At 38.4% G+C, this 27,621-nt stretch overlaps 3 protein-coding genes across 6 annotated transcripts; all 3 read left to right on the top strand.

The window, feature by feature from the left end:
* Nucleotides 1-2,305: 2,305 nt before the first annotated feature.
* LOC141769316 (arrestin domain-containing protein 3-like) lies at nt 2,306-7,545 on the top strand. 3 transcript variants are annotated; one of them, XM_074638253.1, is made up of 6 exons: nt 2,306-2,790; nt 3,876-3,933; nt 4,096-4,237; nt 5,329-5,425; nt 5,912-6,168; nt 6,260-7,545. In XM_074638253.1, exons 1-6 carry the CDS (start codon nt 2,535-2,537, stop codon nt 6,866-6,868), a joined length of 1,419 nt encoding a protein of 472 aa, XP_074494354.1. In that variant the 5' UTR covers nt 2,306-2,534; the 3' UTR covers nt 6,869-7,545. The 3 variants fall into 3 exon arrangements, with proteins under 3 accessions (XP_074494354.1, XP_074494355.1, XP_074494356.1); XM_074638254.1 differs by lacking the exon at nt 2,306-2,790 and adding an exon at nt 3,386-3,727; XM_074638255.1 differs by lacking the exon at nt 2,306-2,790 and adding an exon at nt 3,386-3,794.
* An 826-nt stretch (nt 7,546-8,371) lies between these two features.
* On the top strand, nt 8,372-12,837 carry LOC141769315 (arrestin domain-containing protein 3-like). 2 transcript variants are annotated; one of them, XM_074638252.1, is made up of 6 exons: nt 8,372-8,729; nt 10,175-10,232; nt 10,320-10,467; nt 11,094-11,160; nt 11,290-11,546; nt 11,842-12,837. In XM_074638252.1, exons 1-6 carry the CDS (start codon nt 8,474-8,476, stop codon nt 12,586-12,588), a joined length of 1,533 nt encoding a protein of 510 aa, XP_074494353.1. In that variant the 5' UTR covers nt 8,372-8,473; the 3' UTR covers nt 12,589-12,837. The 2 variants fall into 2 exon arrangements, with proteins under 2 accessions (XP_074494353.1, XP_074494352.1); XM_074638251.1 differs by having other exon boundaries at nt 11,085-11,160.
* An 8,427-nt stretch (nt 12,838-21,264) lies between these two features.
* LOC141769313 (uncharacterized) lies at nt 21,265-27,621 on the top strand. Its single transcript, XM_074638250.1, has 6 exons — nt 21,265-21,419; nt 23,084-23,484; nt 23,573-23,711; nt 24,809-24,928; nt 25,328-25,418; nt 26,056-27,621. Exons 1-6 carry the CDS (start codon nt 21,362-21,364, stop codon nt 26,252-26,254), a joined length of 1,008 nt encoding a protein of 335 aa, XP_074494351.1. The 5' UTR covers nt 21,265-21,361; the 3' UTR covers nt 26,255-27,621.

Raw genomic sequence — 27,621 nt, 5'->3', positions numbered from 1 at the left:
AATTTTTGAATTACATAAAAAGTCAACATAATCATGACCATCTAACTCAGGGGTCTAGTAGCAACCTGTGGCTCCGGAGCCACATGTGACTCTTTTGCCCCTCTCCAGTGGCTCCCTGTGGATTTATAAAAATAGAAATGAATAACTGTTTTTTGTTTACATTTTCATTTTTATTTATCATTGTTGTAGGTCTATGGTACGACGGAGTATTAGGGCCACATTGAGGAAAAAAAAAAATCTGAGATCTCGAGAATAAAGTCATAATATTAAGAGAAAAAAGTCATAATATTATGAGAATAAAGTCATAAGTTTACGAGAAAAAAAAGTCATAATATTATGAGTATAAAGTCATAAGTTTAAGAGGGAAAAAGTCATAGTATTAAAAATTAGTAATTTTATGTGTTATTTTCTTTTTTTTCTCTTATAGTTATGACTTTATTCTCGTAACATTACGACGTTTTTTCTTGCTACTACTCTGTAGTACATTTGCACTTGGGCCCTCACTGCATTAGACTTATATACTATATACTATAAACTGTGTTACCTTCATCACAATGCTCAAATGTTTTGCAGCTCCACACAGATTTTTTTTTTTTTTGTTGCCTTAAATGGATCTTTTGATAGTGAAGGTTGCTGACCCCTGATCTAACTGATACTCATAATCAGGTCAGATCCACAGAATAATTGATAATAAAAAAAAATGTGACTATTAAAAATTTTAAGTTGTAATGATGTCACTGGTAGATAAAATAAACGTCTCTCTGTTAAAATTTAAAGAGAATATAGTCAACATTTGAAAAATATAACTTAAACTAAAACTGCATTTTTTTCCCGTTATTTAGTTTCAAGCAAGACTTCCGGAATAGGCGTAAAGCCTTCAGAATAAAAGCAGGAAGTTGTATTTATGTTTTTGTTTGTTTTGTTTTTTTAAATTTGAGAATACTAGAATAAATAAATAAAATAAAATATATTAAATACAGTATTATTAACAACAAAATACTACTACCCTGTATAACCCACAGATTGAGCAATAAACCACTTTTTTGTACAAAACTTTGATTGTTATGGGAGACATTATAAGTCAGGCTTATCGTCATATGTATATTGCTAAAATAAAGAAAAAAAAATAGGACTTGCATGGTGTCTAAATGCCTATATGCTCTAACACTGACTGATTTTATTATTTGCAGGAAATATTCTCACACAGTGTATGTGCTTTAAATTTAGGTTGAATGATTATCAAATTGCATTGCATTAGCCTATTTAAAAACTATTAGCTACATTTAATTACTCCTTTATCCTAAAAGTCAGAGGTCCATATCAGATCCCAGCCAACATGGTTATGTGGGCCCCACATGGGTTATGCTGGGGGTACTTGGGTACTGTAATGGAAAATTACATTGTATGTAATGCTATCTCTTTATGCAACAGTGGGAAGTTACTGTCTGTGTGCTCTTCGTCTCATGTAGTGGGAAAGTACTGAGTGTTGACTTTTACTGGGACACTGTTTGAGTAAAACAACTCCTTATATGTGCAAAACAACTCCTTTTCTCACAGTCCCTGTTGTAGATTTATATATAGTCACATTGTAATAATCTCCTGCAGTGCACTCTTCTGCAGACTTTGTGTGACTCTGAATAACCAGTGCCTCTTCTTGCAAGAATAAAATACAACAAAGACATTTCATCTGTTCGAGATCCTTATTTCAACGTTCATTAGGACTCATCTTGGAATATTAATTGAATTTCCATTACAGTACCAAGTGGGTATGGGCCCAAAATGGGCATCTTATCTGGGGCCCACTTGGATCAACTAAGTAGGTCCCAAATGGGCTCCCTATGTGGGCTACTCGTGTGGGTCCTAGTTGGGTCACTATTGGGAAATTAGTGCATGGGGCCAACATGGAAACTGTGGACAAACCCACTTACAACCCATATTTCAGGCCATGTAGTCCCCATGTAATTGTCACATAGAACTTAAACCTGGGGCCGAGATGGGTTTTGGTTTATGTTGCTCAGATTGGGCCCATATAACACCTAGTGTACTCCTGCATGAAACCCACAAGGTTCAATTGGCATGGGGCCATTATGGAACCCATGGACAATCCCATATAGGGCCCATTTTTCAGCCCATTTATTACCCACATGGGCCCCACATACCAATGTTGGCTGGGATGTCTGTGGTTGATCTTTATAATGACCGCATTACTCTGAACTTCCATATCTCTTTTTACACTGATTGACCTCCAGGGGGCTCTGTACCATTATTTTTTGAATGATTGCATTGCGTTGTGTTTCGCACAGAGTGGTATCTTGCAATTGATGCATAAGCCCACAGTCTCTTCTTTGTACATTGGATGGCAGTAGAGGTCTTTGAGCAGACTTTCGTAGGGCGTGTCTTATCCCACTAGTCCAGCAGCCATGGGTGGGCGCACCCTTAACAATATAGCAAAAGCGTTTGGATTTGAGCATGCGATCCACTATTTATCTTTTTTCATCTAACCAGAATATAGTCCTTACGCGCAGTAAGACAATATGCCTGCAATTAAAAGCTTTACGTTGACTTACGACGCGCTGAATGAGCACGGGACGTTTTCGGAGGGAGACACTCTCACTGGGAAAGTAACACTGGCCTTATTAAAGGAGACCTCAGTGGAGAGCCTGTTTGTTAAAGCTAAAGGAGACGCTGAGGTGCGTTGGACGAAAAAGAGCGGCGATCACACCCATACATACTCTGACCACAGGAGATACTTCAAACTGAAGCAGTTTCTGATCCCAGCCAACACCAAGGGTAAGCTGTGGACGTCTTGTTAGTCATGCATGCCTTAACCAGAACTGACTGAGGCCAGCTTCATCTGTTGTTTCATCCCTGATTGTTTGTTTATGCAGTTTTCTTTTATCCAGTTGTGATGGTGATGATAAAATAGTCATTACTTAACATCAAAATAGCAATACCACAATAAAACAAGTTAAAACTTAAGTAAAAGTATGGTATAGTTGGTCGATTAGGAGCTCAGTTTAACTACTAGTTTAGTTTATTCCATATAACAGTGCCAATAAGTGACTTAAATTGCAGCTCTTACATTAATGTAGGTAACAGAATGTACAATATTGAAATGAAGTGCAGTGGAGTAGAAGTATTAAATGGTAATATACTTATATAGAGTGTAAGTATTATTTTTCCACCACTGTGTTCATTGCTATTTATAGTAGCTAGTAATGGCAGTAGACCACTGTTAATATTAAAGAAGCAGTAGGCGAGAATGGAGCAAATATAAAACGGTCGCTATATCCTGACAGTAGTGCATGAGACGGGTAATCTGAAAAAAATTGTGTGCCTCTGTCACCTACAGTGTCCTCCGGTGTCCTCCGCTGCTCCTAATGGCATCTGCAAGATTTCACAGACCGGAGGAGCCTTGCTGTCTCTGAGCAGCTGTCAATCACTGGCGTACTCTGACCAAGCGGTCAAACTAGGCAGCACTGATCAAATATGAATTAATATTCTGTTACGTTAATGCCTATTTCTCACCTCAAAAGTTTTCAGAAACATCTTGTAGTGTACTGTTTAGTTGTAAAATTAGAAAACTTTGTGACTCGGCAGCCATGTTGAGATCTGCTGAGGAAATACCAAACACCGCCCACCAGCCGGAGTACAGCCAATAGGAATGCTCAATGGCAACACTGTCCTTCTGAAATGACCTGTGATTGGCCAAAGCCTCCCATGACTGGTTAGATTTTCTAAAGCCTGAAAGTCTAGTTATCTCTCAGAAGACTTTAATTACAATATGCTGAAAGGTTATTATGTAATTTTTGCCCAATGACCCCAAAAACATTCTGCCTACTGCAGGTTTAACACCCAAATCCTTTCCCTCTCAGAAACTGTACTTCCCAGAGGAGTCCATGTCTATAAATTCAGCTTTAATATACCAACAGGGTAAGTACAGTTAGACAGTTTACCAAAACATAATGTTTTCACTTTCACAATGTAATTGATTTTTCACAAACAGGACCAAATAGACTACTCCTGCACACTCCATTAACGGATGTGAATTCAATTCAGATTACATAAAATTAATCTGCTGGTTGTCCATTACAGAAGCTTGCCTTCATCCTTCAAGGGGAGTCATGGAAAGATTGTCTACAAGCTGGAAGCCAAGCTGTCCAGGAGTTGGAGGATGGACCGTACATTAGAACAGGAGCTACGTTTTGTCTCCTATCCAAACCTTCATTCTCTCAAGGTGTGTAAACATCGATACTCTAATCTCTGATAGTGTAAATCACCTGACAGAAACTATATCCCTTTATTCCACAGTATAGTATGTGTGATGTTACAGTGGGTGCCAGCAGACCTTTTCTTGGATGCGGCACTTCTCTTGGGGGTGTAGCAGAAAAAAATAAAAACAGACTATTGAAAATGAAAAGTATAGGTATTACAGTTTTCCTAAACCACATTCTAACTTATCCCTATTATATCTAGCCACGTAGATAATTTTGCTTTTAATTGCTGTACGTTTTGAAATATCCACCTCTGAAATCTATTCATCCACTGCAATATAATGGGGGTGATGGGCTTTTTTCACAGCAGACATTTAATTATTTCAAAAGTATAGTTATAATTAATAGCAATAATGATGGCTGCATTTCATTAAGAGTAGTCAGTGCCAGGGTCCAGCTATTGGGCATGCTCGTTCACTGGTTTGGCTTACTGGAATACTTAGATACATAGAACAGAGCCATCAGCTCCACATATGCTTTTCCTGCTATGACAAGTCAAAACATCTACTGCGGAAAAAAAACATAATAGGATTTGGATTTCAATTTGTGCTGCTCAAATTCCATTAAAATAAAGTTACTCTGGATAATTTACAGACCTTGTTGTGGGAAGTTTTCATTGGTACTATTTATTCTGTAGAAAATGGCTCTATAACTTAAACTAGGGCTGCAACTAACGATTATTTTCATTGTCGATTAATCTGTTGATTATTTTTTCTCGATTAATCGATTAGTTGTTTGGTCTATAAAATGTCAGAAAATGGGGAAAAATGTCAATCAGTGTTTCCCAAAGCCCAAGATGACATCCTCAAATGTCTTGTTTTGTCAAGGATTTGAGAAGGATTAAAGAAGCTGGAATCAGAGAATCTTCCCTTTTTTTTCTTAAAACGTTTTTAAAAACCTATTAATCAATTATCAAAATAGTTGCCGATTTAATTTAATAGTTGACAATTAATTCTTTGCAGCTCTAACTTAAACTCTTAAATCATGCACTGTATTGTCTTAATAATAATAAAAGTTACAAAAGTAATTGTTTTCCCTGTTTATTGTATTCTAGTCACGCCAAGTTGGTTCAACAAAGAAAGAGATGGGGCTTTTCTCAAAAGGACATGCAAACATGGAGGTCATTGTTGAGAAGAGTGGCTATGCCCCAGGTAGTAAACGCTGTTCTTTAAACATGGTATGTTCAAACCATGGAAGAAGATCTTCTGCTGCAATCTATTTTAATAAAACAGGAATACTGTTGACATTATAGTTCATGAATTGTGTTATCCTACTTATTACTTTTGCCAACAAGCATGAAAAAAATGTAATGTAAATTTTGGGAAAAGTTTTAGGCAGTTGTTACCTGACATATGGTATGATTAAAGTCATTAAAAGAAAAATAACATAATTGAACATCATATTTACTGTGTTATTGGCAGACTTTGTCAGATAGTACTTTCATGCATGGAACGATAAGTGGTAGGGGTTTAGCATTTCACCACTGTTGATATAACGTGAGTAAATTTAGCCTCCCAGGCATAATAATAAACTGCCTTTATATAATACACACTCTGGAGCACTCTGTGTTGTCCTATGTTGCACTTGAATTCAAATTAATTTAAATGAATTAAAAAATATTTTTGTTTTCCTCATAGGTGAAATTATGGTAATTGTTGCAAAAATCAACAATTCCTCGTCCAGTGAGATGACGCCCAAATTCAGTTTAATCCAGGATGTGGTGTTCCGTGCCAACGGCAATACCAAACACGAGAGCCACGTTATCCAGAAAGTGGTCGACCCCTGTATTAAAGCCCAATGGCAGAAGGATATCAGGTGTGCAATGCAGATTCCTCGTGATCAGAGGCCATCAATCCAAAATTGTGAGATTATATCAGTGGAATACCATTTAAAGGTAAGCAACGGCTGTCAGATGTTCTATTGCTGTTCTATTTTTAAATTACAGCCTAATGTGCTAATGAGGCTGTCATGTTTTTTTTTCTCAGGCGTATCTGGACATCAGCTTTGCTTTCGATCCAGAGATCATATTCCCAGTAGTCATTATTCCTCCAGACTTGGAGCCTGGTGCGGCTGCGGGTCCCTACCCAGCTGGGGCTGTTGGGGGCCCGAGCAATAGCGACTTCTCTCCCCCTGCGGTGTCTGTGGGTCGTTATCCTGTATCCCCACGCTCAGGCAGTTATGGATACCCAGGAACCCAAAGGTATTCAGCACCAACACCAACTGTGTACCCAGGTAACCCACTGGTGTCTGCCGGTCCACCAGGTTTGTACCCTGCTCAGCCGAGTGGGGGCTACAATAACCCAGTGCCACAACTGGCATCTCCGTATGGGTCTCCATTTTCATCTTCATCATCGTCTTCTGTGCTTCACCCTCCGCCTACTGCCCCAACATTTCATCCACCCCCATCTGCCCCGGAGATCCACCCATCCCCTCCTCCTCCTCCACCCTTTAACATGTACCCAAGTGCTCCAGCATACGACTCACTGCCTTCTGCGCCAATGATGAACACAGACTTCCTGTCTCAATCGGATGAAGCTCCTCCAGCATATGCACTCCTTTTCCCGTCTTCTACTGACGAATCTGATGCAAAATAACAGAAGGTATGCTTAGTGACTGAATCAGTTTATTAGTTATGACGTAAAATACTAATACTTAGTTATAAATGTGAAATCCGATCAGCTAAATTGTGTCCTTAACATTTTATTAGTGTTGTTAAATTTGAAGTGTGCATTTGAAATAAAAAAAATCACTGTGCAATTACTGTTTGCATGTAAACGATTATGTACAACAATGTGACTTTTTGCATTTCATGTGATAGTTGTTTTCTGGTCAGGTCATGTTGCTGATTGGCCTTGTCAAGCTGTTCAAACTTCAGCAATCAGGATACACTGTGTATTTCACGTGCCTTGTTCAACTCAAGTGTCCTCGACTGATCACTTTTTCAGTGTTATATGGTTTATACCTACTCTCTCTACCTCACTCTTCTGTTTGGAGGCTAGTTGTCCAGTTTCTTTCAACCGATTACTGTATCAAGAAGAAACATGTTTTTATATGGGTTTTTTTTTAATTAAAGCAATCAACTAAGAGGCCAAATATACATTGACTTATATTTTCAAGTCTGTTGAGTTTAACACCAGACAACTACTTCTGTCTGTTTAATTTCACAATACTTTGCAAACCTGATTTGTTATACTCACAAACTGCCAGTGTTTTCTTTGACTTGTAGATGTGAATAAAGAACCGTCAGGGAAAGTTTCTCGGTTATAATTGACTCTGATGTGTGTATTTTGGACTTGCATTTTTTTTTATAAAGCGCTTTTCTAGTCTCAAAGCGCTTTACGCTACATGTCAGCATTCACACATTCACACACACGTTCATACACTGATGGCAGAGGCGATTGGTGGATGACTCACTCTACCTCTGAGCCACAGCCACCCAATTTTAATGTCTAGACCACAAGGCAGCACAGGTTTAGGCAAATAACCTCATCCATCTGATACCAGGATTGCTTAAATGTATGTTGTAAAAAATGTTCTGGATATGAGGCAATATTAAAGTTTCCTGGGGTGGTGTCTAGAAGGTAACCCGCAAATTGCAAAATCTGATCTGAAATCTAACATGCAATTTAGTACGCTAAAATGGTATGTGAGATTTTTTGTCCCAAACCTTAGTATGAAACCAATAGTACGCGAATTGCATACTATTTCTGGTGAAATATTACAGTATGCAAGCACTGGACACTACCGCGCATAGAGGGCCCTCCATACTAAGGGCCATTCCAAACCAGGAACACTGGTAACACTGCATTTATTTTATTTTATTCTTATTTTACGCTACTCTTGCATTTTTATAAATGCATGCATTTATATTATTTGCAAAGATCCTATTTTTCAGCATTATTAATTGCACAGTTGTTTTATATATATGTTTCTTATTTATATTTTCTTTTGATTCCTTTATATATGTTTCTATTTATATGCTAGAACGGGAGCAACTCAATTTCCCCTCGGGGATCAATAAAGTATGGATTAGGAATTGGATTCGAGATCAATGCCTAACCTAACATCTCGCGAGAACTGGCCGTCTTGAGGCGGAGCGACACCACCACCACACCCAGCTGTAAGCGGCAGGTAAAAGTTCTGAAGACTAGAGTTATAGCCAGTGCTTCCTGCTGTGTTGCCACCGATAGGATCTTAAAATGTCTCCGATAAAGGACTTAAATCTGACCTATGAAGCTGTCAACAAAGAGGGAACTTTTTCTGTAGGGGATACTATCGTAGGAACAGTCACTTTCACTTTGACTAAAGAAACCAAAGTGAAGTGCCTGCTGGTCAAAGCCAAAGGGGACGCGCACGTCCACTGGTCAGAGGGCACCGGAGACAACCGCAAGTCGTACAGCGCGCACAGGAGATACTTCAAACTCAAAGAGAACTTGGTTGCAGAAAATGCCAAAGGTAGGTGAAATAAATCTCCTCTTATCACTTCAATACAACATCATGGGCGTTGGTTTGATAACATGGTGTTTATAATGTCTTTATAGCCAGATATAGCCTACCTTGTACATGATGTACATATATTGTACCTGTATTGCTTTCAATATTGGTACCAGAGGATCTTTGCACTGTCTGCTTGTCAGGTGAGTGCCTTTATTGCAAAGTATCCCCCATTATTTCTTGATTGTTACACTGTTTCAAAAAATATCAAAATCTGGTAATAGTTTTCTTCCAGTGTTGACAACAACAACAACAACAACTAAATATGCCTAAAATGCATCTTGAATGAATGTCTACTTGTAGCCTTTGTATATGGTCATTTTTATACATCTCTAAACACATTCTGAAGTAGGCCTATAGGGGAGACCGGGGTGAGTTGAACCTGTTTTTACTTGAGGCGTCTTTAAAGTGAGGGAATGACAGTAATGTCTTCAACTAAAACATGTACATTTCAAGGTGTGGTGCATTATTGAGAATAATCACTTTGGATCTAAAATAAGCATTTTTCAATATATGACTTTCTAAAAAAAAAAAAAAGTAGTCTCTTGGCTCAATTTACCCCCGATGATGAGGGTAAGTAACGTAACTCTGTCTGCCCGGCGTAATGTCTGACAGACCGAGTCTGTTTGGTTTGTGCTGCGTTAGCACACATTGCCTTCGTCCTCCCTGTAGTACAGTTCATTTGTCGGTGAATAATACTACAACTCCCTCAAGACCCGAGTCAACTTCCTGTATCTGTAACTCTGGCTCAGACTCTCTGAAGGTGGGCTGTTAAGGTGGACCAGCTATTCTCCTTTAAGTGACAAGCCGCTCCTCAGAGTTTTGCTCAGCTTTTTAAATTAATTTTATTAATTTCTTTTTACCATTTAACCGATAGCATTAATCGGTATTATTAATTAATGTCGGTTAATTATTAGCATCCCTAATATAATATAATTATATATAATTATAAATGGCTCCACTTCCCCAGGCATTTTGGCTCAAATCACCCCACGCTCACCATTTTTACAAACTTGTATCATCCAGCAGTTTAGAGCTAAACTCATGCTAACAGTATAGCCTCATATTGTAACTTCTTAAAGTACTTTTTAAGAAACTTCATGACTCCTCGAAAGTAAAAAAAAATCACTTTGAATGGCCAAAAGATGTTTTTTTAACCTAAATATGCTTACCACTGGTCATATGGGCCTCTCTCCATCACAGAGTCAGTAAAATCACCCCACTCTCCCCTACATGTTGTTACCCATGAATTAAATTGGTTGCACGTGAACTTCCCAGAACCACATGAATCTGACATTTTCATTGAGCACACAACACAAATACATGAATCCAGCTGAGTAAAATAGAGGCTCTGTTATTTGTAAGCTCACTACAGGATATGTTAATCATTCTCACTGCTTTTACAGGCACTGTACTTCCCCAAGGAGTCCATTGCTTCAAGTTCAGGTTTACAATCCCTCAGGGGTAAGTGGGAATTTCTATCTATCTCGTTTACGTGTAATTGTTTGCTTTTACAAATAACTGCATTAGTGGACTGGTTGTGTCTTACAGGGACATGCCTCCATCTTTCAAGGGGATTCATGGAAGGATTGTCTACATGCTTGAAGCAAAGATGTCCAGGAGCTGGCGGATGTCTTCTCTAGCACAGAAAGAGCTCAATTTTGTTTCAAAGTCCTTTTCGCACCCTGGCCAAGTAATGGTAAGTTGGACACTACAATGATACATGTTATGAATTTGATAATCCAAATTAACTTGTAAGGAAAATATTTAAGATAAGAAGTCACATGACCAGAGAGCCAGAGATATCAGTTTAAGAACAAAAACAGTTTTATAAAGAATGTGTCTGAACAAAGTTTCATGAAGTCTGGCATGGAGAGATTTCTATCCTAACAGCAGTGTACTATATTTACATAATAGGGAGGAGGCAGGCGACAGGACCCGCCGTAATATGAGAGTTTGTACAATATGACGTGTAACATGTTAAATAAACAGAAACCAGAAACCAGTTGTGTGAATAAACACGAAAGGTAGTGGAGGTAGGAGTGAGGAGAGTATTGTATTGTATTGATTGATATGACCCATATGGCCCATTAGAGAATCAAGAGAAAGCATGCAGTATTGCTCAACCTCATCTGGTCAGGGAAGATTCATTTTGAGATGTTAAAGAGTTCACTTTTTATGGTGATAACCGACAAAGGGTGGATTGATCCAAAGATTAACAGCAGGATGACAGTATATTATCCTGAACTTTGAATTTCAGCCATATGATTCATTGAGTTGATATGAAATACTGTTTGTTTGTATGATTTGTTCCAGTGTCCCCAGTCTGGTACAGTGGAAAAAGGACAGGTCCAAATGTCTGCTACCATTAACAAGAAGGTTTGCTCTCCAGGTAAAGTCACTCCATCTTACTACACATAGAGTATGTGTAATGTATAATATTTGTTTTAATGTGTAGTGACATTATTCCATAAAAAGAACAGGTCATATTCAGATGTTATGATTTTTTTTTTTTTGACAGGTGACACTTTATCTGTTGTTGCCAAAATCTGCAACAACTCTTCCAAAGAAACGAAGCCCAAATTCAGTTTACAGCTGAAAGTAGTGTACCGCGCCCAGGGCTCCAGAGAAACCAGTGGCAGATGTCTGTGCAAAATGGTTGGGGAGACTATCGCACCGAACTCAGAGGAAACGGTCTCCTGTCAGTTGGAGATTCCTGCCGATGTCGCCTGCACTATCCAGAATTGTGAAATCCTCTCGGTTGACTATTATCTCAAGGTATGTAGTAATGTAACAGTGATGTTGCATCAACTCAGAAATGAAGCAATCGCTTCTGTTTGCAAATATTGGGCAGTTAAGTTATTGTAACACAGACGAGTCTTGTCTTAAATCCCACGCTTCATCAATCATTAGAAATATAAAAAACGCATAACCGCTTAGCAGCTTATGAAATCACAGCATAAAATGTTGTATAAACATTTACAGTATAATACCAGCTCCATAAATGGCGGTTTGATTCAAATCGTGTGTGATGCAGACAGATCTTACATCTTGATGTGTTTCTGTTTCCTAGGCGTATTTGGACATCAGTTTTGCCATCGACCCAACGGTTGTGTTTCCACTGGTCGTCGTTCCTGCTGGCTTTGCTACCCTTCAGCCTGATGAGACTGTGGGGCCTTACCCGGCTGGGGGGCCTTACCCAGCTGTGGGGCCTTACCCAGCTGTGGGGCCTCACCCAGCTGTGGGGCCTTATCCAGCTGTGGGGCCTTATCCAGCTGTGGGGCCTTATCCAGCTGTGGGGCCTCACCCAGCTGTGGGGCCTTACCCAGCTGTGGGGCCTTACCCAGCTGTGGGGCCTCATCCAGCTGTGGGGCCTTACCCAGCTGTGGGGCCTCACCCAGCTGTGGGGCCTCATCCAGCTGTGGGGCCTTACCCAGCTGTGGGGCCTCACCCAGCTGTGGGGCCTTACCCTGCTGGGGCCCCAAGTTACAGCGACTTCCCTCCCCCTGCCTTCCCTAGTGGACCTTATCCTGTACCTGCAGGTCCAGGTGCTTACGGGTACCCGGCACCAGATCCCACCCAGCCTGGAAACATGACAAGTGGCTGGAATAATCAGTGGCCCCAACAGGCCGCTCCGTACGGTTTTCCAACAGCAGCTTCATCTTCAGTGCAGCATCAAGGCCCTACTGCTCGGCCTCTGCATCAAGGCCCTACTGCTCCACCTCTGTTTCAACTGGGAGAAGATCCTCCATCTTATACGTCCCTTTTCTTACCTTCTCAGGACCCTCTGGGTACGACTGGCTCAGATCACAAAAGCTGAGCTTCAAGAAGAACAAATAATCTTGACTCAAAAATACTGAAAGGTCACGAGGGCATTTGAGCTATTTGTAATGTATTTGCATTCTGTATTTCTACTACTTTTTAACGATATTTACAGTTATGTTATATGTGTAAAATATTTCATATGTACAGTGTGTGTTCTGATGTAGTAGCCAACGACCAAAATGACCTGTCTGTGCCCCTCATTTATTTCACTGTAAGGGGATTAAAGTGAAAACGGGTGTTGCTACCTTTGTTCTTGACTGTTGTGTGCGTCCACTGACCTGTAAATACGTTATATCACATACTGTATTAATATGGTTTATGTATATTCATCCTTTTTTTAAGATAATTCTTACATCCCTTTCATTTCAGCTACTGCTTCGGTGCTTTTAGTGTCAGTCATTTCTGTGTGCTTCCTTAACAACATGTTATGCTGTTTTTCATCTGTTGGAGTATGTTTTTAATGCATTGTTAGGTGTCCTTGGGTGTCCTGAAAGGCACTACCAAATAAAATGTATTATTATTATTATTATTATTATGTCATTCAGTTCCTTATAATGACTGGTTGAATGGTTGTATTGTGTTTTCCTTCCTCCTTTTTCAGAAACCACACACACACACACACACACACATATTCACACTACAAAGGTACTCCTGTTCACCCTGTCAAGCCAAACTCAACAATAAAGTTTTCTATATGCTACTATTGTGGGACTATTTGGGATTTAACCAGTCACTCTTCAGTGGTGGGTGTTTTATTGATATGGTTTTCAGTGGTAAACTAAATCTCTTTTTTTTTTTAATTTTTTTACAGAGAATAATTTTCTGTATCCTAAAATGATCATTCTTTAGTGTTATATAGTTTATACCTACTCTCTCTACCTCACTCTTCTGTTTGGAGGCTAGTTGAAAGAAACTGGACAACAATTAGCCTACTGTATCAAGAAGAAACATCTTTTTATGTTGTTTTTAATATACCAAGAGGTCGAATATACATTTACTTATATTTCCAGTTAACTACTTCTGTCTGTTTAACGTCACAATACTTTGCAAACCTGATTTGTTATACTCACAAACTGCCAGTGTTTTTTCTGACTTGTAGATGTGGAGAAAGAACTTTCCAGAACTTTCTCTGTGTTATAACCACATAATTTGGTTGTATGCATTTTCATTTCTGGACAACGAGGCAGCACAGGTCTGGGCAAATAATCTCATCCATCTGATCTCTTCCATTTTATCAAAGATATGCCTATTTTTTCTTTTTGTCTTTATCGATAAATTATGAAATTACACTTATACCAGTTAAATAGCCTAATAATGAACACATTGTGCATAGTACAATGTGTATAAGATCCCTTAAAGTCACTGTTATACAGCCTACCAAATAATCACTGTAGTGGCTTTCCGTCTGGATCCCAAAAATAAGCCACAAACGAGCTGTAGGCACCGTAACTTCAGTGTGACGCGAATGACAGGAGATGTAATCCAGTTTAAAACGGTTACTGAAAAAAGTTAGTTATTACATAGTGTCACACGGTAGAACAACTATGTGCTCCTGTGCCTAACGCAGCTCTCTTCCTGACTCTAATGCACACTCACTCTCTCACTATATTAAAGGGAGCAAAATCATCAAAATTCAATATACATGCATTTGCCTCTTTACCTTTTTAAACATTACCTAAATCAGCTACAATAACTAGAAATTATGAATTTTAATTTATATTCACACATTGTGGCTCTTACAATCACCTTAAATTGTGTAAACCTGGATAGCCTGTTTGTGCTGTTGTGATACATGGATTAAAAGTATGTTGTAATAAATAATAAATATCACATGAAATTGGAGGTTTTTCTTGTGACCTCAGTCTTCAGGCAGAGACACGCCCAGTGGTAACAAGTCAGAGCCAGCTGACAGTTATCAGTCAGGACTATTCAGCCAATGCGTCGTGCCGTGTAGCCACAAGTGGAGGAGAGAGCAGGCGTTTGGCTGATACATCTAAAATGTCTTGGATAAATGACTTAAATCTGGATTATGAAGCTCTCAACAAAGAGGGAACTTTTTCTGCAGGGGATACTATCATAGGAACAGTCACTTTGACTTTGACTAAAGAAACCAAAGTGAAGTGCCTGATGGTGAAAGCCAAAGGGGACGCGCGCATCGACTGGCAAGAGCGTAACCAGGACGGCACGTACAATGGGCACAGGAGATACTTCAAACTCAAAGAGTTCCTAATTGCAGAAAATGGTAGGAAATGTGTTGGCCTTTGATTTGCTTGCTCACCTTAACACTTGGACACATCATTTATACATAATTTATAAAACATGGGCATTTGTTTGATAGGATGGATGTGTTGGAAATTAACTTTTTTTGTCTACCTGCCACTGTGGCTGGTGGACTCCAAAATCTACCAGCCACTCAATAGAATACCATTGTTTTTTTGGCTGGTGAGGGGAAACTAATCTAGCAGTCTCTTGCATATTTTATCAGCATTTGGCTGTTGTAACGCATGCCTAATTGTAAGTGATAGCTTGTGGCCTCACCTGAGGATCTTTAAACGGTCTGCTTGCCAGGTGACTGCTTTTATTGCAATGTGTACATTGTCCAAATCAAGTGAAATAATATTAATAGCGCGAGAGTCCGCTCAGGGCAGGTGGTGGATGGGTCAAACAAACAACCAGAAAAGCCCTCTTCGTGTCCCGTGCGAAACTAAAAGTTGACTTATTTTTTCCCATGACTCGTTAGTATCGTCTGTCCCATGAGCAGCTATTCACGTGAGTCCTAAACCTAACTAAGTGGTTGTGTTGCCTAAACCTAAGTTCCTGTGAAAACAGAAGTTTATTTTGAAAGGACACTATGCATGTAACGAGCGTATATTGATATGCCGTCCCTGACACGTCCAAAAGTAACGCCAGAGGGGTACCTCCGATGCTGAGCATCGAGCATTGACCGAGCAGTGGTAATTGACGAGTTGGGAGTGAGAATGTGTCGCCGTCTCATGCATTACTGTCAGGATAGAGTGACAGTTTTACAAAAATAACTTTTCATCATATTTGCACAAAGTTACCGAATGCAGCTTTAATCTAGCTGAGTAAATAGGGGCTCTGTCACTCGTCACAGGAAGTGTTAATCATTCTCATTTCTTTTGCAGACACTGTACTTCCCCAAGGAGTCCATGGCTTTAAGTTCAGGTTTACAATCCCTCAGGGGTAAGTGGGAATTTTGATTTAGCACAAGTGTCATTGTTTGCTTTTACAAATAACTACATTTGTGGACCGGTTCTGTCTTACAGGGACATGCCGTCTTCCTTCAAGGGTGTTCATGGAAGGATTGTCTACATGCTTGAAGCAAAGATGTCCAGGACGGGGCGGTTGCCTTCTAGAGTACAAAAAGAGCTCAAATTTGTTTCAACGTCCTTTTTACATGGCCAAGTAATGGTAAATGGGACATGACAATGATACATGTTATGAAGTCTGGCATGGAGAAAATTCTAACATAACAGCAGTGTACTATACTTAAATATAATAGGAAGGAGGCAGGCAACAGGACATACCGTAATCTAAGATTTTGTACGATATGATGTATAATATGTTGAAGAAACCAAAGAAACCACAAACCAGTTGTTTGAATAAACAGGAAATGGAGTAGTTTCCACTAAAAGCATGTGGAGCTGGGAGTGAGGAGAGTGGTTTATTGATTGCATGGCTCAACAGTATTGCTCAATTCCATCTAAACCTGGCAAGATGACAGTCAGTGGCGGATTAAGGTGGTCAGGGGCCCCTAGGCTACTCTTTGTATGGGCCCCTCCACCCTTACTCATCATGCTTTAACATCACCAGAAAAAAAGGGATTTAGTGCCATGTGGAAAATTATGATAGGAATATTACACGGCCCACACGTACACACTCGGGGAGCAATTTCATACACACACACACACACACACACACATTGAGACAGGCTTTAATCTAAACCTTGAAATATCTAGTCAATTTAGGGATTTTCTTTAGTAGATCTTGGTCATGGTGTTCTTTCAGCTGTTGTGCTTCGTTTTTGTGCTCCGTTCATTTTACCGCTATTCTGTCCGGTAGTGACGTATTATTTGAAAACCAAATTGACCTTATGAACCTGGTCACATCATGGGGCCAGGTTCATAAGGTCAGCTGATTGGGTAGAAGTGGCCCACATCTACCCAATCAGCTGCTTAATTGTTTTTATGTTTCTCATGAGTCAATAGGGGTAACGTTTTTTTGTTTTGTTTTTTCTCTGAAGTACATTTAAATAATTACAAATAATCGGGCCAATCTGGGGCCCTTGAAAACATGACAGTATATTCTTCTGAACTTTGAATTTCAGCCATATGAGGCATTGAGTTGATATGAAATAATGTTTGTCTGTATGATTTGTTCCAGTGTCCCCAGTCTGGTTCAGTGGATAAAGGACAGGTCCAATTGTCTGCTACCGTTAACAAGAAGGTTTGCTCTCCAGGTAAAGTCACTTCAGTTTACAAGGAACACAACCAGACATGACATGTTGTGTATTCTCAGCTGATATCTGATGTTTACAGCTTTGTATATTGTTTCATTACTAAGTCGGATGGATGTTGTATTCAGATATTCATATTTTATTTTTTTTGACAGGTGAAACTTTATCTGTTGTTGCCAAAATCCGCAACTCCTCTTCCAAAAAAACGAGGCCCAAATTAAGTTTACAGCAGAAATTTGTTTACCGCGTCGGTGCCTCCACTGCAACCACTGACCAAAGTCTGCGCAAAATGGTAGGGGAGACTATCGCACCGAACTCAGAGGAAAGTATCTCCTGTCAATTGGAGATTCCTGCCAATGTCGCCTTCACTCTCCATAATTGTGAACTCTTCTCAATTGACTATTACCTCAAGGTATGTAATAATGTAATAGTCATGTTACATCAACTCAGAAAGGAAGTAGATGCTTCTGTATGCAAATATTGTCATTTAAGTAATTGTAGCACAGACAAGTCTTGTTTTAAAGGTCTTATTGATAACATTTTTATGTAGACAAATATAAAAAAAAAAAAATACATTCACAGAGCCTTAAAAAAGGTGCCGAATAAAAGTATGGCTTTTTCCAAAAAAAAAGAAAAATATTATGATTGTGAATTGTTTAAAAAAATTATGGCGGGTCCAAAATTAATGTTTACCTCCATGTAAGATATCTGACATTTGGTTCTGAATGTTATCAATGTTATCAATAGCACCTTTAAATCCCACGCTTCAACAATCATTAGAAATATAAAACAGCATAACCGCACAACAGCTTATGAAATCACAGTATAAAATGCTGTATAAACATTTACTGTATAATAACAGACAATACTCATGTTTATCAGACTGCACCATCAACTTAATTAAAGGGACTGTTTGTAACGTTTTACACGTATAAATCTATCCCATGCGCGCTCGCGTGTGGCTACGCTGTTCAGACCGCTCCTCTGCCTGCCTGAACTAACACAACGCGTGCGTTCTCGCTCCACCTCACGTTCATGCGCGCTCACTACACACTGCAGAAGAGTTAGTAGCTCTGTGAATATCTAGTGAATGTACAGTGGACGTTTGTGCAGAAATAAATGCTGCAGCTCCTCCAGACGAACAGAGGTTTTCCGTGTCATGTGAAGTGACGGGGCTCCGCAACGAGTAACGTTATCGTCTCCCTCCTGAAGCAGGAAAAGCCAACACTAGGATCAGCAGTGATTCATGGAGAGACCTCCGTCTGGTCAGCTAACATTACTGTCAAGCAGGTGAAATATAGAGTGATATTGTGGTTTTAGCTGACGTGTGTCACCTCACTGTTTTGAGCGATGCTCGTTCATGTCTATTTAGAGCGAGCAAGCGCGAGCCCGATGCTGACTTTCGTTGACTTAACGGCCACAGGTGTCACTGTTAACAAGCATTTCTGAAAGTTACAAATAGTCCCTTTAAAAGCTCCATAAATGACGGTTCGATTCTAATCATGTGTGATACAGACAGATCTTACATGTGTTTCTGTTTCCTAGGTGTATTTGGACATCAGTTTTGCCATCGGCCCAGCAGTGGTGTTTCCACTGGTCATCATTCCTGCTAGCTTTGCTACCCTTCAGCCTGGTGAGGCTTTGGGGCCTTACCCAGCTGGGGCCCCAAGTTACAGCGACTTCCCTTCCCCTGCATTCAATTGGACATAGGATAGATACATTTGACTGTTACAGCAACTTAGAGTATTAAAGACGACGATAATAAAGCAAAACAATATACAATGCTTATCAACAATACCTTGAATAATACGTTTTACTGATCATAACAAGTGGCTGTAATAATCAGCGGCTGCTCTTTACAGTTACTCAACTGCAGCTTCATCTTCAGTGCAGGACCTTACTGCTCCACCTCTGCTTCAGCTAGTATTTATTAAGTGATTTGCTGTGATTGTGAATCTGTATTCTATATTTGTACTACTGCTTAACATTTTTACAGTTATACTATATATGGAAAAATATTTCATATGTACAGTGGGTGTTCCAACGTATAGTACCAAAATGACCTGCCTGTGCCCCTCATTTATTTCACTGTAGGGTTGAAAATTGTTAGATTTAGTTTAGTAAAAACATATTTTCACTTTATTATAAATGTTTATTCCTTCATGGAAATGCCCTTTAACTCGACTAGTTTTCTTCTATATGCAAGCTTTAAGTTATGTAAACCCAAGGTATAACAACTTACTATAAGAGTTGCAGGCGAAAGGGGAACTTTTTCTGGCAAAAATTTAGTTTTTTGTTGGCTTTTTATTGGATGTGAAATGTTGAATGTTATTTAAATATTTAATTTAATGTTGTGTTTAATATTATTGAAATAAAAACAAATAATTTTAAGTCCACTGAATATGTTTATTTAGATCAAGGCCTGGCTTTCACACACTTTGTGGTGCATCATGATAGAGAAAAACATCATGTGACCACGCAGGCCCCCCAAAACTGTCCCATTCCTCACAGTTACGAGTGGGCAATCCTATTCAGCTTGGAGCACTGTTTTCTCCTTATAACAAGATTTATGCTCTTTAAATCTAATTGGTAGTCCATGGAGCTGTAGCACACTGGTTGTAAACACATTTTTGTTGCCTGTCGTAGTAGTAAACAAGGAGTGTCTGAGTTGTGTATATGAGTTGAGTTATAAAAGACAGTGTATGCAAAACGATAAACAAATGAATACAGCACAAACAGTGGCCAATGGGGATGCCTATAGTGACCACCTACTTAGACTACAGGTTTCAAAACAACCAAAGTCATCATTAATATTAAGAAATTGCTTTGATTCCCTGGACAATAACAGAGCATTTCAAAAGGAAATCCACACTTTGGAAAATTATGCATGCCCCTCTTGAAGAGTTATGAGGAGGAATGCTTGGTTCACCTATCCCAGGGGTCAGCAACCTGCGGCTCCGGAGACACATGCGGCTCTTTAGCCAGCGGCTCCATGGGGATTTTTAGGATGGAAATTAATAACAGTTTATTGTTTACATTTTCATTTTTATGTATCATTGTTGTAGGTCTATGGTACGACGGTACGACAGAGTATTAGGGCCACATTGAGGGAAAAACAATAATCTGAGATTTCGAGAATAACGTCATAATATTACGTGAATAATGACATAATATTATGAGAATAAAGTCATAAGTTTACGAGGGAAAAAAAGTCATAATATTATAAGAATAAAGTCATAAGTTTACGAGAAAAAAAGTTATAATATTATGAGAATAAAGTCCTAATATTACGAGAATAAAGTTATAATATTATGAGAATAAAGTCGTAAGTTTAGATGAAAAAAGTCGTAATATTATGAGAATAAAATCAAAGGTTAACAAGAAAAAAAGTTATAATATTATGAGAATAAAATCATAAATTTACGAGAAAAAAAGTCATAATATTTGAGAATAAAGTCATAAGTTTATGAGAAAAAAAGTTCTAATATTATGAGAATAAAGTCATAAGCTTACATGAAAAAAGTTGTAATATTATGAGAATAAAGTTATAATATTATGAGAATAAAGTCGTAAGTTTAGATGAAAAAAGTCGTAATATTATGAGAATAAAGTCAAAAGTTTACGAGGAAAAAAGTTCTAATATTATGAGAATAAAGTCATAATATTACGAGAATAAAGTTATAATATTATGAGAATAAAATCATAAGTTTACAAGAAAAAAAGTCATAATATTTGAGAATAAAGTCAAAAGTTTAAGAGAAAAAAAGTCAGAATATTATGAGAATAAAGTCATAAGTTTACATGAAAAAAAGTTGTAATATTATGAGAATAAAGTCCTGATATTATAAAGTAGTAATTTTACGTGTTATTTTTGTTCTCGTAATATTACAACTTTTTTTCTCATAAAGTTATGACTTTATTCTGTAAATCTCAGATGTTTATTCCCTCAACGTGGCTCTAACACTCCGTAGTACATTTGCACTTTGGCCCTCACTGCATTAGACTTATATACTATATACTTAAACTATAAGCTGTGTTACCTTCATCACAAATCTCAAATATTTTGCGGCTCCAGACAGATTATTATTTGTTTTGCCTAAAATGTCTCTTTTGATAGTAAAGGTTGCTGACCCCTGACCTCTCCAAATGATGGCTGCACAGCATGGATGATGAATAGAGGGAGGCTGCATGAACTTTAGTTACCTCCCACTTTTACACTTGCTACTGTAGCTGAATAGATGCAGGCTGAGTTGTCACGGGAGAAGCCCAACTATCTGTTTCTGGCATCGCCATGGGAAGAAGAAGTATGCTGCTGTGTGGGTATTTGCTCGTCTGCGTCATTTACCAAGGTAAGAAAGATTATTACATTTAGCTAGAAAACACTAAACTTTTAAAAGCAGCTCGTCGTTTGATGACTAAAAAATGAGATGACAGCTGTTCGAAGCCACGAATGTTATTTATTTAAAAGTTTTCTAAGTTAGCTGTCCAAATACTTAGTTGAATGACATTACTGTCCGTCGTCTCTTAAGCAAGTTAAGTTTACTTTACCCGTTTAACCTGTCTCCTGCATCTTTCACTGAATAAGTGAGCTAACACGATAGCTATAAGCGCTACTGAAATAGATTGAAAAAGTTGTGTTGAAATGAAGATAAATAGTTTTTTTCGGTTTCACTTGTATGCCGATTGGAGCCAAGTATTACAAGACACTAACTTTTCAATCCGCTGAAGTAATATGTGAGACAAATGTTTACCAAGAAGCAATCAAAGTTTGATTTGTCATCTTTTTTAATGGAGTTTGGCTTTACATTCACTTTTTTTTCACAAAACAAGTGAAGACATGTGCAGGGACATATACAAAAAAGACCAACATATATTATACAGAGAAAGACAAAGTACAAAAACAAAACTAAGACAAACAAGGGGATAAAAGCAGGTTGAATAATGTGTGTGTGTGTGTGATGTGGATAATGGGTGTGTGTTTGGCATTGAATGAGGCTAGATGGTCATATATGACATATATCTACTCTTAAACACATACAGACATCCTTCCTTTTATATGTAGAGCATAGGGGGAGAAAAACAAAACAAAAAAAACCATTCACTTCTGTTGGGACCATTATTGTCATGTCCCCTAGTTAAGACTCATTTGACTGCTAACATATTATGCAAATTGTAAACTCACTAATATAAAACATGGCCAGTACTCCCTTTAGATATCGTGGTGTACAAATATGGAAACACCAAAATACATGTTATCAAGAGCTTGTTATCCTTAGAACATTTTAAAAGGAAATTATCATCACATTTAATTCATGATGTCTAATTATCTATTGATATGTTTAGATATTATAACATTTGATATGTTTGGATATTATATTTCTGTTTGTTAGCTTACTTTACCTTTTTTATTTTACTTATCTTATCTTATTTACTCATTTTACTAAATGTATCTAACTTAATTGTTATTCTATTAGGCACTGGTGCTAGAAATAGTACTTTTTTATTTTATACACTTGAACTTGTTGTAATTTTGTTGTATTTTTGAGCAATCTCTGGCACAAGAATTTCCTTCGGGATTAATAAAGTTCTATCTTATCTTATCTTATATATTTTCTTTTCTTCTGTACTGTTTTTTGTATGTATTTCATTGTTTTTATTGGATTGTTTTCCACTGTTTGGTTAGGGTTTTTCTGCACATTTTGTGTACTTGTTGTTGTTGTTTAACTTTTGTTGTATTTTTAAAATTATGTTAGTTTTAGATCTTTCTTCCTATTTTGTTATTGTGTTTTTTTTCTCCTGGGGTTGGGGTAGGTCCTTTGTATAAGCCTGTGGCTTCTTGACCTCTCCTGACACATTTCTTTTTTTTTTTTTCATTGACTGGATTTTGTGCAGTTTTATATATGTGCAAATAAATAAATAAATAAAATAATATCTTACCTCACTGTCGTTTTGTCAATGGCTGAGAGGTTGAACATAGCTTGGACTAATGTCTTTTTGTATGTCCCCTCCACAGAGGCATCTGGCTTGACAGTTCAGAACAAGCTGCTGGGTAAATGTCTGCAGGTCCAGGGAGGAGCTTCAGGAGGCCGAGTATCTCTGGGTGATTGCAGCCCACATTCGGCCTTACAGGACTGGCGTTGGCTCCCAGAGAGCCAGGCTCTCAGCAATCACCACACTGGTGAGTGTCTGACTGCACCAGGAGAGCAGTATGAAGGTGTCCACCTGCAGCCCTGCATCTTCAGCAGGGCTGAAAGTGACGAGACTGGTGTGGCAGCGGTGGATCTAGGCAGAGAGGCAAGCAGCCAGGCATGGTCCTGTTCCAGGAAAGGCCATTTAAGTTTGATAGGGAGGGGGCTGCACCTTAGTGCCGCACAAGAATCCACTTTAGTCTTCCTTTCAAGGGAACACAAGCAGGTGAGTATATTTTAGAGGAACAGAAGGTTCTCTTTTACCTAAGTCTATAAAAATGTCTAATGTTCTTTTCTCTCACTTTCATTACAAGCCTGGCAGCAGATGGCGGGCACTTGACAACCAGACGCTGTGCAGTGGGAGAGACAACCAACACCAATCTCACCACAATCTGGGGAAATCTATGGTTTTTCCAAGTGCCATTTCTGATATACACAGACAGGCTGAACCATGTAAGGACCTTAAAGTATCTCACTAGCAGCAGTTTACTGAATGCTGTCTTCCTACAGCATGTAACTAATAAAAGCAACATCAATTTCCTTAAAGGGCCGGGCCAGTGGCTTTGTAAGTTTAAACCCCCTTTAATTACACATTTTATCGGCAACAGTGTAAATACTTGACATTATTATTAACCATTTGATATGAGTTCATATGAGTTTTGGGATTTATTTCCTACTTTCCAGCCAGCTAGTGAAGTATAAAATATTCGTTATTTTTGTCAATGTTGCAGCTAAAGATTATTCAAAATAATTAACAGTAGATTTTAGTTTTGGTGTCCTGCAGTTGCAAGTAGGGAGCATTTTCAAAACTCTTCTTGGTGGTGCATTCATGGACCCGCTGGCATCTGAGCATTAACACTAATAAGCATTTCTTTGACAAGCTATGTTGTCAGAAAACCGAAAACCAGAACACAAACAAGCAAACAGGGACATCGTGAAAAGGATAATGAATTAGGTCATTTGCATTGAAAAGGATGCTGACCCTCAAAGCTTGAATATTTAGATTTTTTTTAATGAGGATATTCCTCTTCCCATTCATTGCGATGTGTTACTTCTGTAGAGAACATTTTGAAACCATTGCAAGTTTCTTACACCGTAGCAAAACTAACTTTTTTGCACAAAATTGGCATTAAAATGAAATGTGTGTGCTAAAACATGCAAAATCACACATATATTCTTCTAAGATTTCTTGTGTTTATGCATCTGATATCAGTTGTATGATGTATTCTGCTTACAGATTAGATTACAACATGCCTGCTTTCAGCCTGAGAATCTAATTTAGTGAAGTGCACTCTTGACTAATCAATATTTTCCTCATCCTGGAAGGCAGCCAGCCACTCACTCCATGAAACGGCACCACAGAAGTGCTGACTCATGTTGTGTTTACATCAGGCTGGTCCTGCATGAACTGATTTCCATCTCACTACTGAAGATGGACAAACACAGCTATCGCTTCCTTCATCAAAAAGGGCAAAGAAAATCAAATCTATGCTGTTCAGTTTTGGTCCTTGCTTCTAGTTAAGTTGTTTCTTTTTTTTCTCCACTTCTAGTTGAAGGTATAATGGCAGCTGAGGTCACAGAAGCGTATCCTGTAATGGATGTGCCTCTTCCGTCCCCAAGCACCAAATCCCCTGCAGATCCCACCATGATTTTCTTCAGTATGGACTATGGTAAGTCTGGTAAACTGAAATCAATACAATATTGAGCATATCCTCTGTATGTATGTCCAATTTTGTTATCAGTGGAAATGTTCGATTCAGCAATCCGTTATGTAGTCTGACATAAAAGCATGTGTCACTTGTTCTTATTCAGTAAAGATGTAGTAAACTTTTCCACCACTAGATGGAGACTGATGAATGTGAAACTGAGAGCACAGTGCATGGCGGGCGTGTTTCAGTGTTTGCAAAGGAGTTTCAATGGACTTTTATTTGCAGGTTCAGAGTTTCTTGGCAGAAATTTAACAAATGCTTGAACAAGAATCAGAACTTAGGAGGAGGTAAATATGAATTCAAACGTGGGTTGTGTAAAAGGAATGATGTGTTGCTTGCTCGGTGTACATGTGTTAATAGGGATGGGCTGGAAGATAACCATGCTGGTGCTGAGCTCTTTGGCTCTGGTCCTGGGGACTGTGATTCTTATCCTCAATGTTTACTCCAACAGGTGAGTGCTAAACACACACAGCTCACACGAATGTACATATTTTTTATATATACAGTATGTATTGATTTACAATTGAAAAGATAAGTGGATTATTTAATTAGTTGACCAAAATAACATAAAGGTATTATCATTTTGCTTATAAATTAATCAATTATATGGTAAACAGACAATGTTTTAATGGTAACAGCTTTTCTAAGGCTAGGATTTGCTTGTTTTTTCTGTTTTATGTCATTATAAATTGGATACATTTAAGTTTTTTGAGTTTTAGACTAAAGAAATAAGCAATTTTAAGCCATCGCTTTGGTCTCTGTGTGCGATGGGCATTTGACAACATTTGACTAATTCTAATGAATTATCTGAAACTCAAGAACATGAAACAATACAGAAGGCGGCAAGGGGCATACTGAAAAGACGTAACAAGTCTACCTAACGTGGTTTGTGCAGCTGACACCTTTTATGTTGGAGCTTCACATCCAATAAAAAATCTGTTAAAATCAACAAGAAAATATTGAACTAAAAAAAAAGAACATAGAGAAAATGGAAGAAATATTAGGCTTATATTCAAAGAGCTCTGGTACAAAGCAAAATGTTGTACCTCCACACCCTCTCTGTCCTTCTCTCTGTCTTGCTGTGCCAGAAGGAAGAAGGTGGTGTGTGTTTTGAAGTCGTACACTCCGAGGCCAGACGCGAGTGTTCCTGGGTCCCCGGTGCCCAGTGAAAGAGCCCCTCTGACAGAGAACGCCATGCGCCTCCCACTCTCCACCCCCACTTTACAACGAGGAGAAATCCTGATTGAGTGGAAGGATGGCACTGTTACTCCACTGTACGAGGCCTGAAGGTTGTACTGTTCATGTATGTTTGGACATGTTTGTTTTTTTGTGCAAGGTGATTTATGTTATCTTCTGAATGGCGTCTGAAGGGGAGAAACAAATGAGAAAAACAAAAGGTGAAATAAGGTTCAGTTTTTTGTTGACTGTTTCAGGCTTTTGGCGTCAAAATGATACTAAGCAAGCTGTTAGTGTACTCTAGGCTATTTCATAAAGTGGAGAGTTCATGGATCAGTATCAGAGCGTTTCTGCCGCTACCACGGGAACAAAAAAAAGCTCTTGTGAAGCTGCAACAATAGAAAAAGTTGAGTATTAGCTGACTGACCATAAGTTTTCAAATATACTTGTCCTGGCTTTTGATGTTTGAGAGTTAAGGGGTTGCTTTTTGGATGAAAGGACTCAGCAAAGTAAACGGCTTAGGCCTTTAGTTGGATGCATACTTAGAAAACTAATCTTTGTTTGCCTAGGCCTAAACTATATAAAGATCTAATAATATAGCCTCAGTTTGATGCTGGGCATGGTTGTGCTGTGGGATCAGCTCAGGTGTCCCTTTACGTATTTGCTTGATTTTGAAGAATTTAAAAGGTCTGCGGGCAATTTGTGACACAGTGCTTATGTCATTTAATATTGTGCCTAACAGCATATCAAGACACACTTTGCCTCCTGAGACTCACAGACTTAATATTACTTATTGATAGGCTATTTTAGGAAAATATCATTACAGTTGTGTTGCAACTTTGTTGTGTTGTGTTGCAAGAAACACTGTTTGATGGAAGTTGTTTTCAGAACATAATTCAGTATTACTTAGCAAGTACTCTCATAACTATATAGAGTGGTTAAGATGTTTCAGAAGAAAATACTAACCAAGTTTACATAGATGTCAGTAGTCTGACACAGTATGATTCAGAACTGTAATGCACTTTGCTTTGTTACTGACGTTACATAAACTTGTATTAATTTACATTGTTAATACTTATAACATTGACTTGACCTTGACCGTTCATTCTCGACCTTTGGGAACAGCAGTTGACGAAATAATCCCCACTCAAGGTCCACTTGAGCTTTTAACCTTACCACACATTCTCTATCAGCAGATGAAGTTTGCTCAGTTGTCATGGAACTGTAGATGTTTAAACTTTCCATTATTCTGAGCGCTTTCGGGACCTCTCATCCTTAAAAGTTCACAGATGAAGAATCTCAAGAACCAGCTTTTGAGTGGAAATTGTTTTGTCAACTATCATTGCCTTTTTGCATTTGTATGTGGCAACCTGGTAGAACACTAATTTGTTGTAAATGTGTTAGTTTTTTTAAACTAAAAAAGGTATTTTTTATACTGTTAACTAGCTAATAAAATGTGATATATACAGTTTATACAA

This window comes from Sebastes fasciatus, chromosome 6, assembly GCF_043250625.1.
Source record: "Sebastes fasciatus isolate fSebFas1 chromosome 6, fSebFas1.pri, whole genome shotgun sequence".
In the NCBI taxonomy this organism is placed as follows: domain Eukaryota; kingdom Metazoa; phylum Chordata; class Actinopteri; order Perciformes; family Sebastidae; genus Sebastes; species Sebastes fasciatus.
The sequence above is the reverse complement of the archived record's forward strand: the minus strand, read 5'-3'. Positions and strand labels throughout refer to the sequence as shown.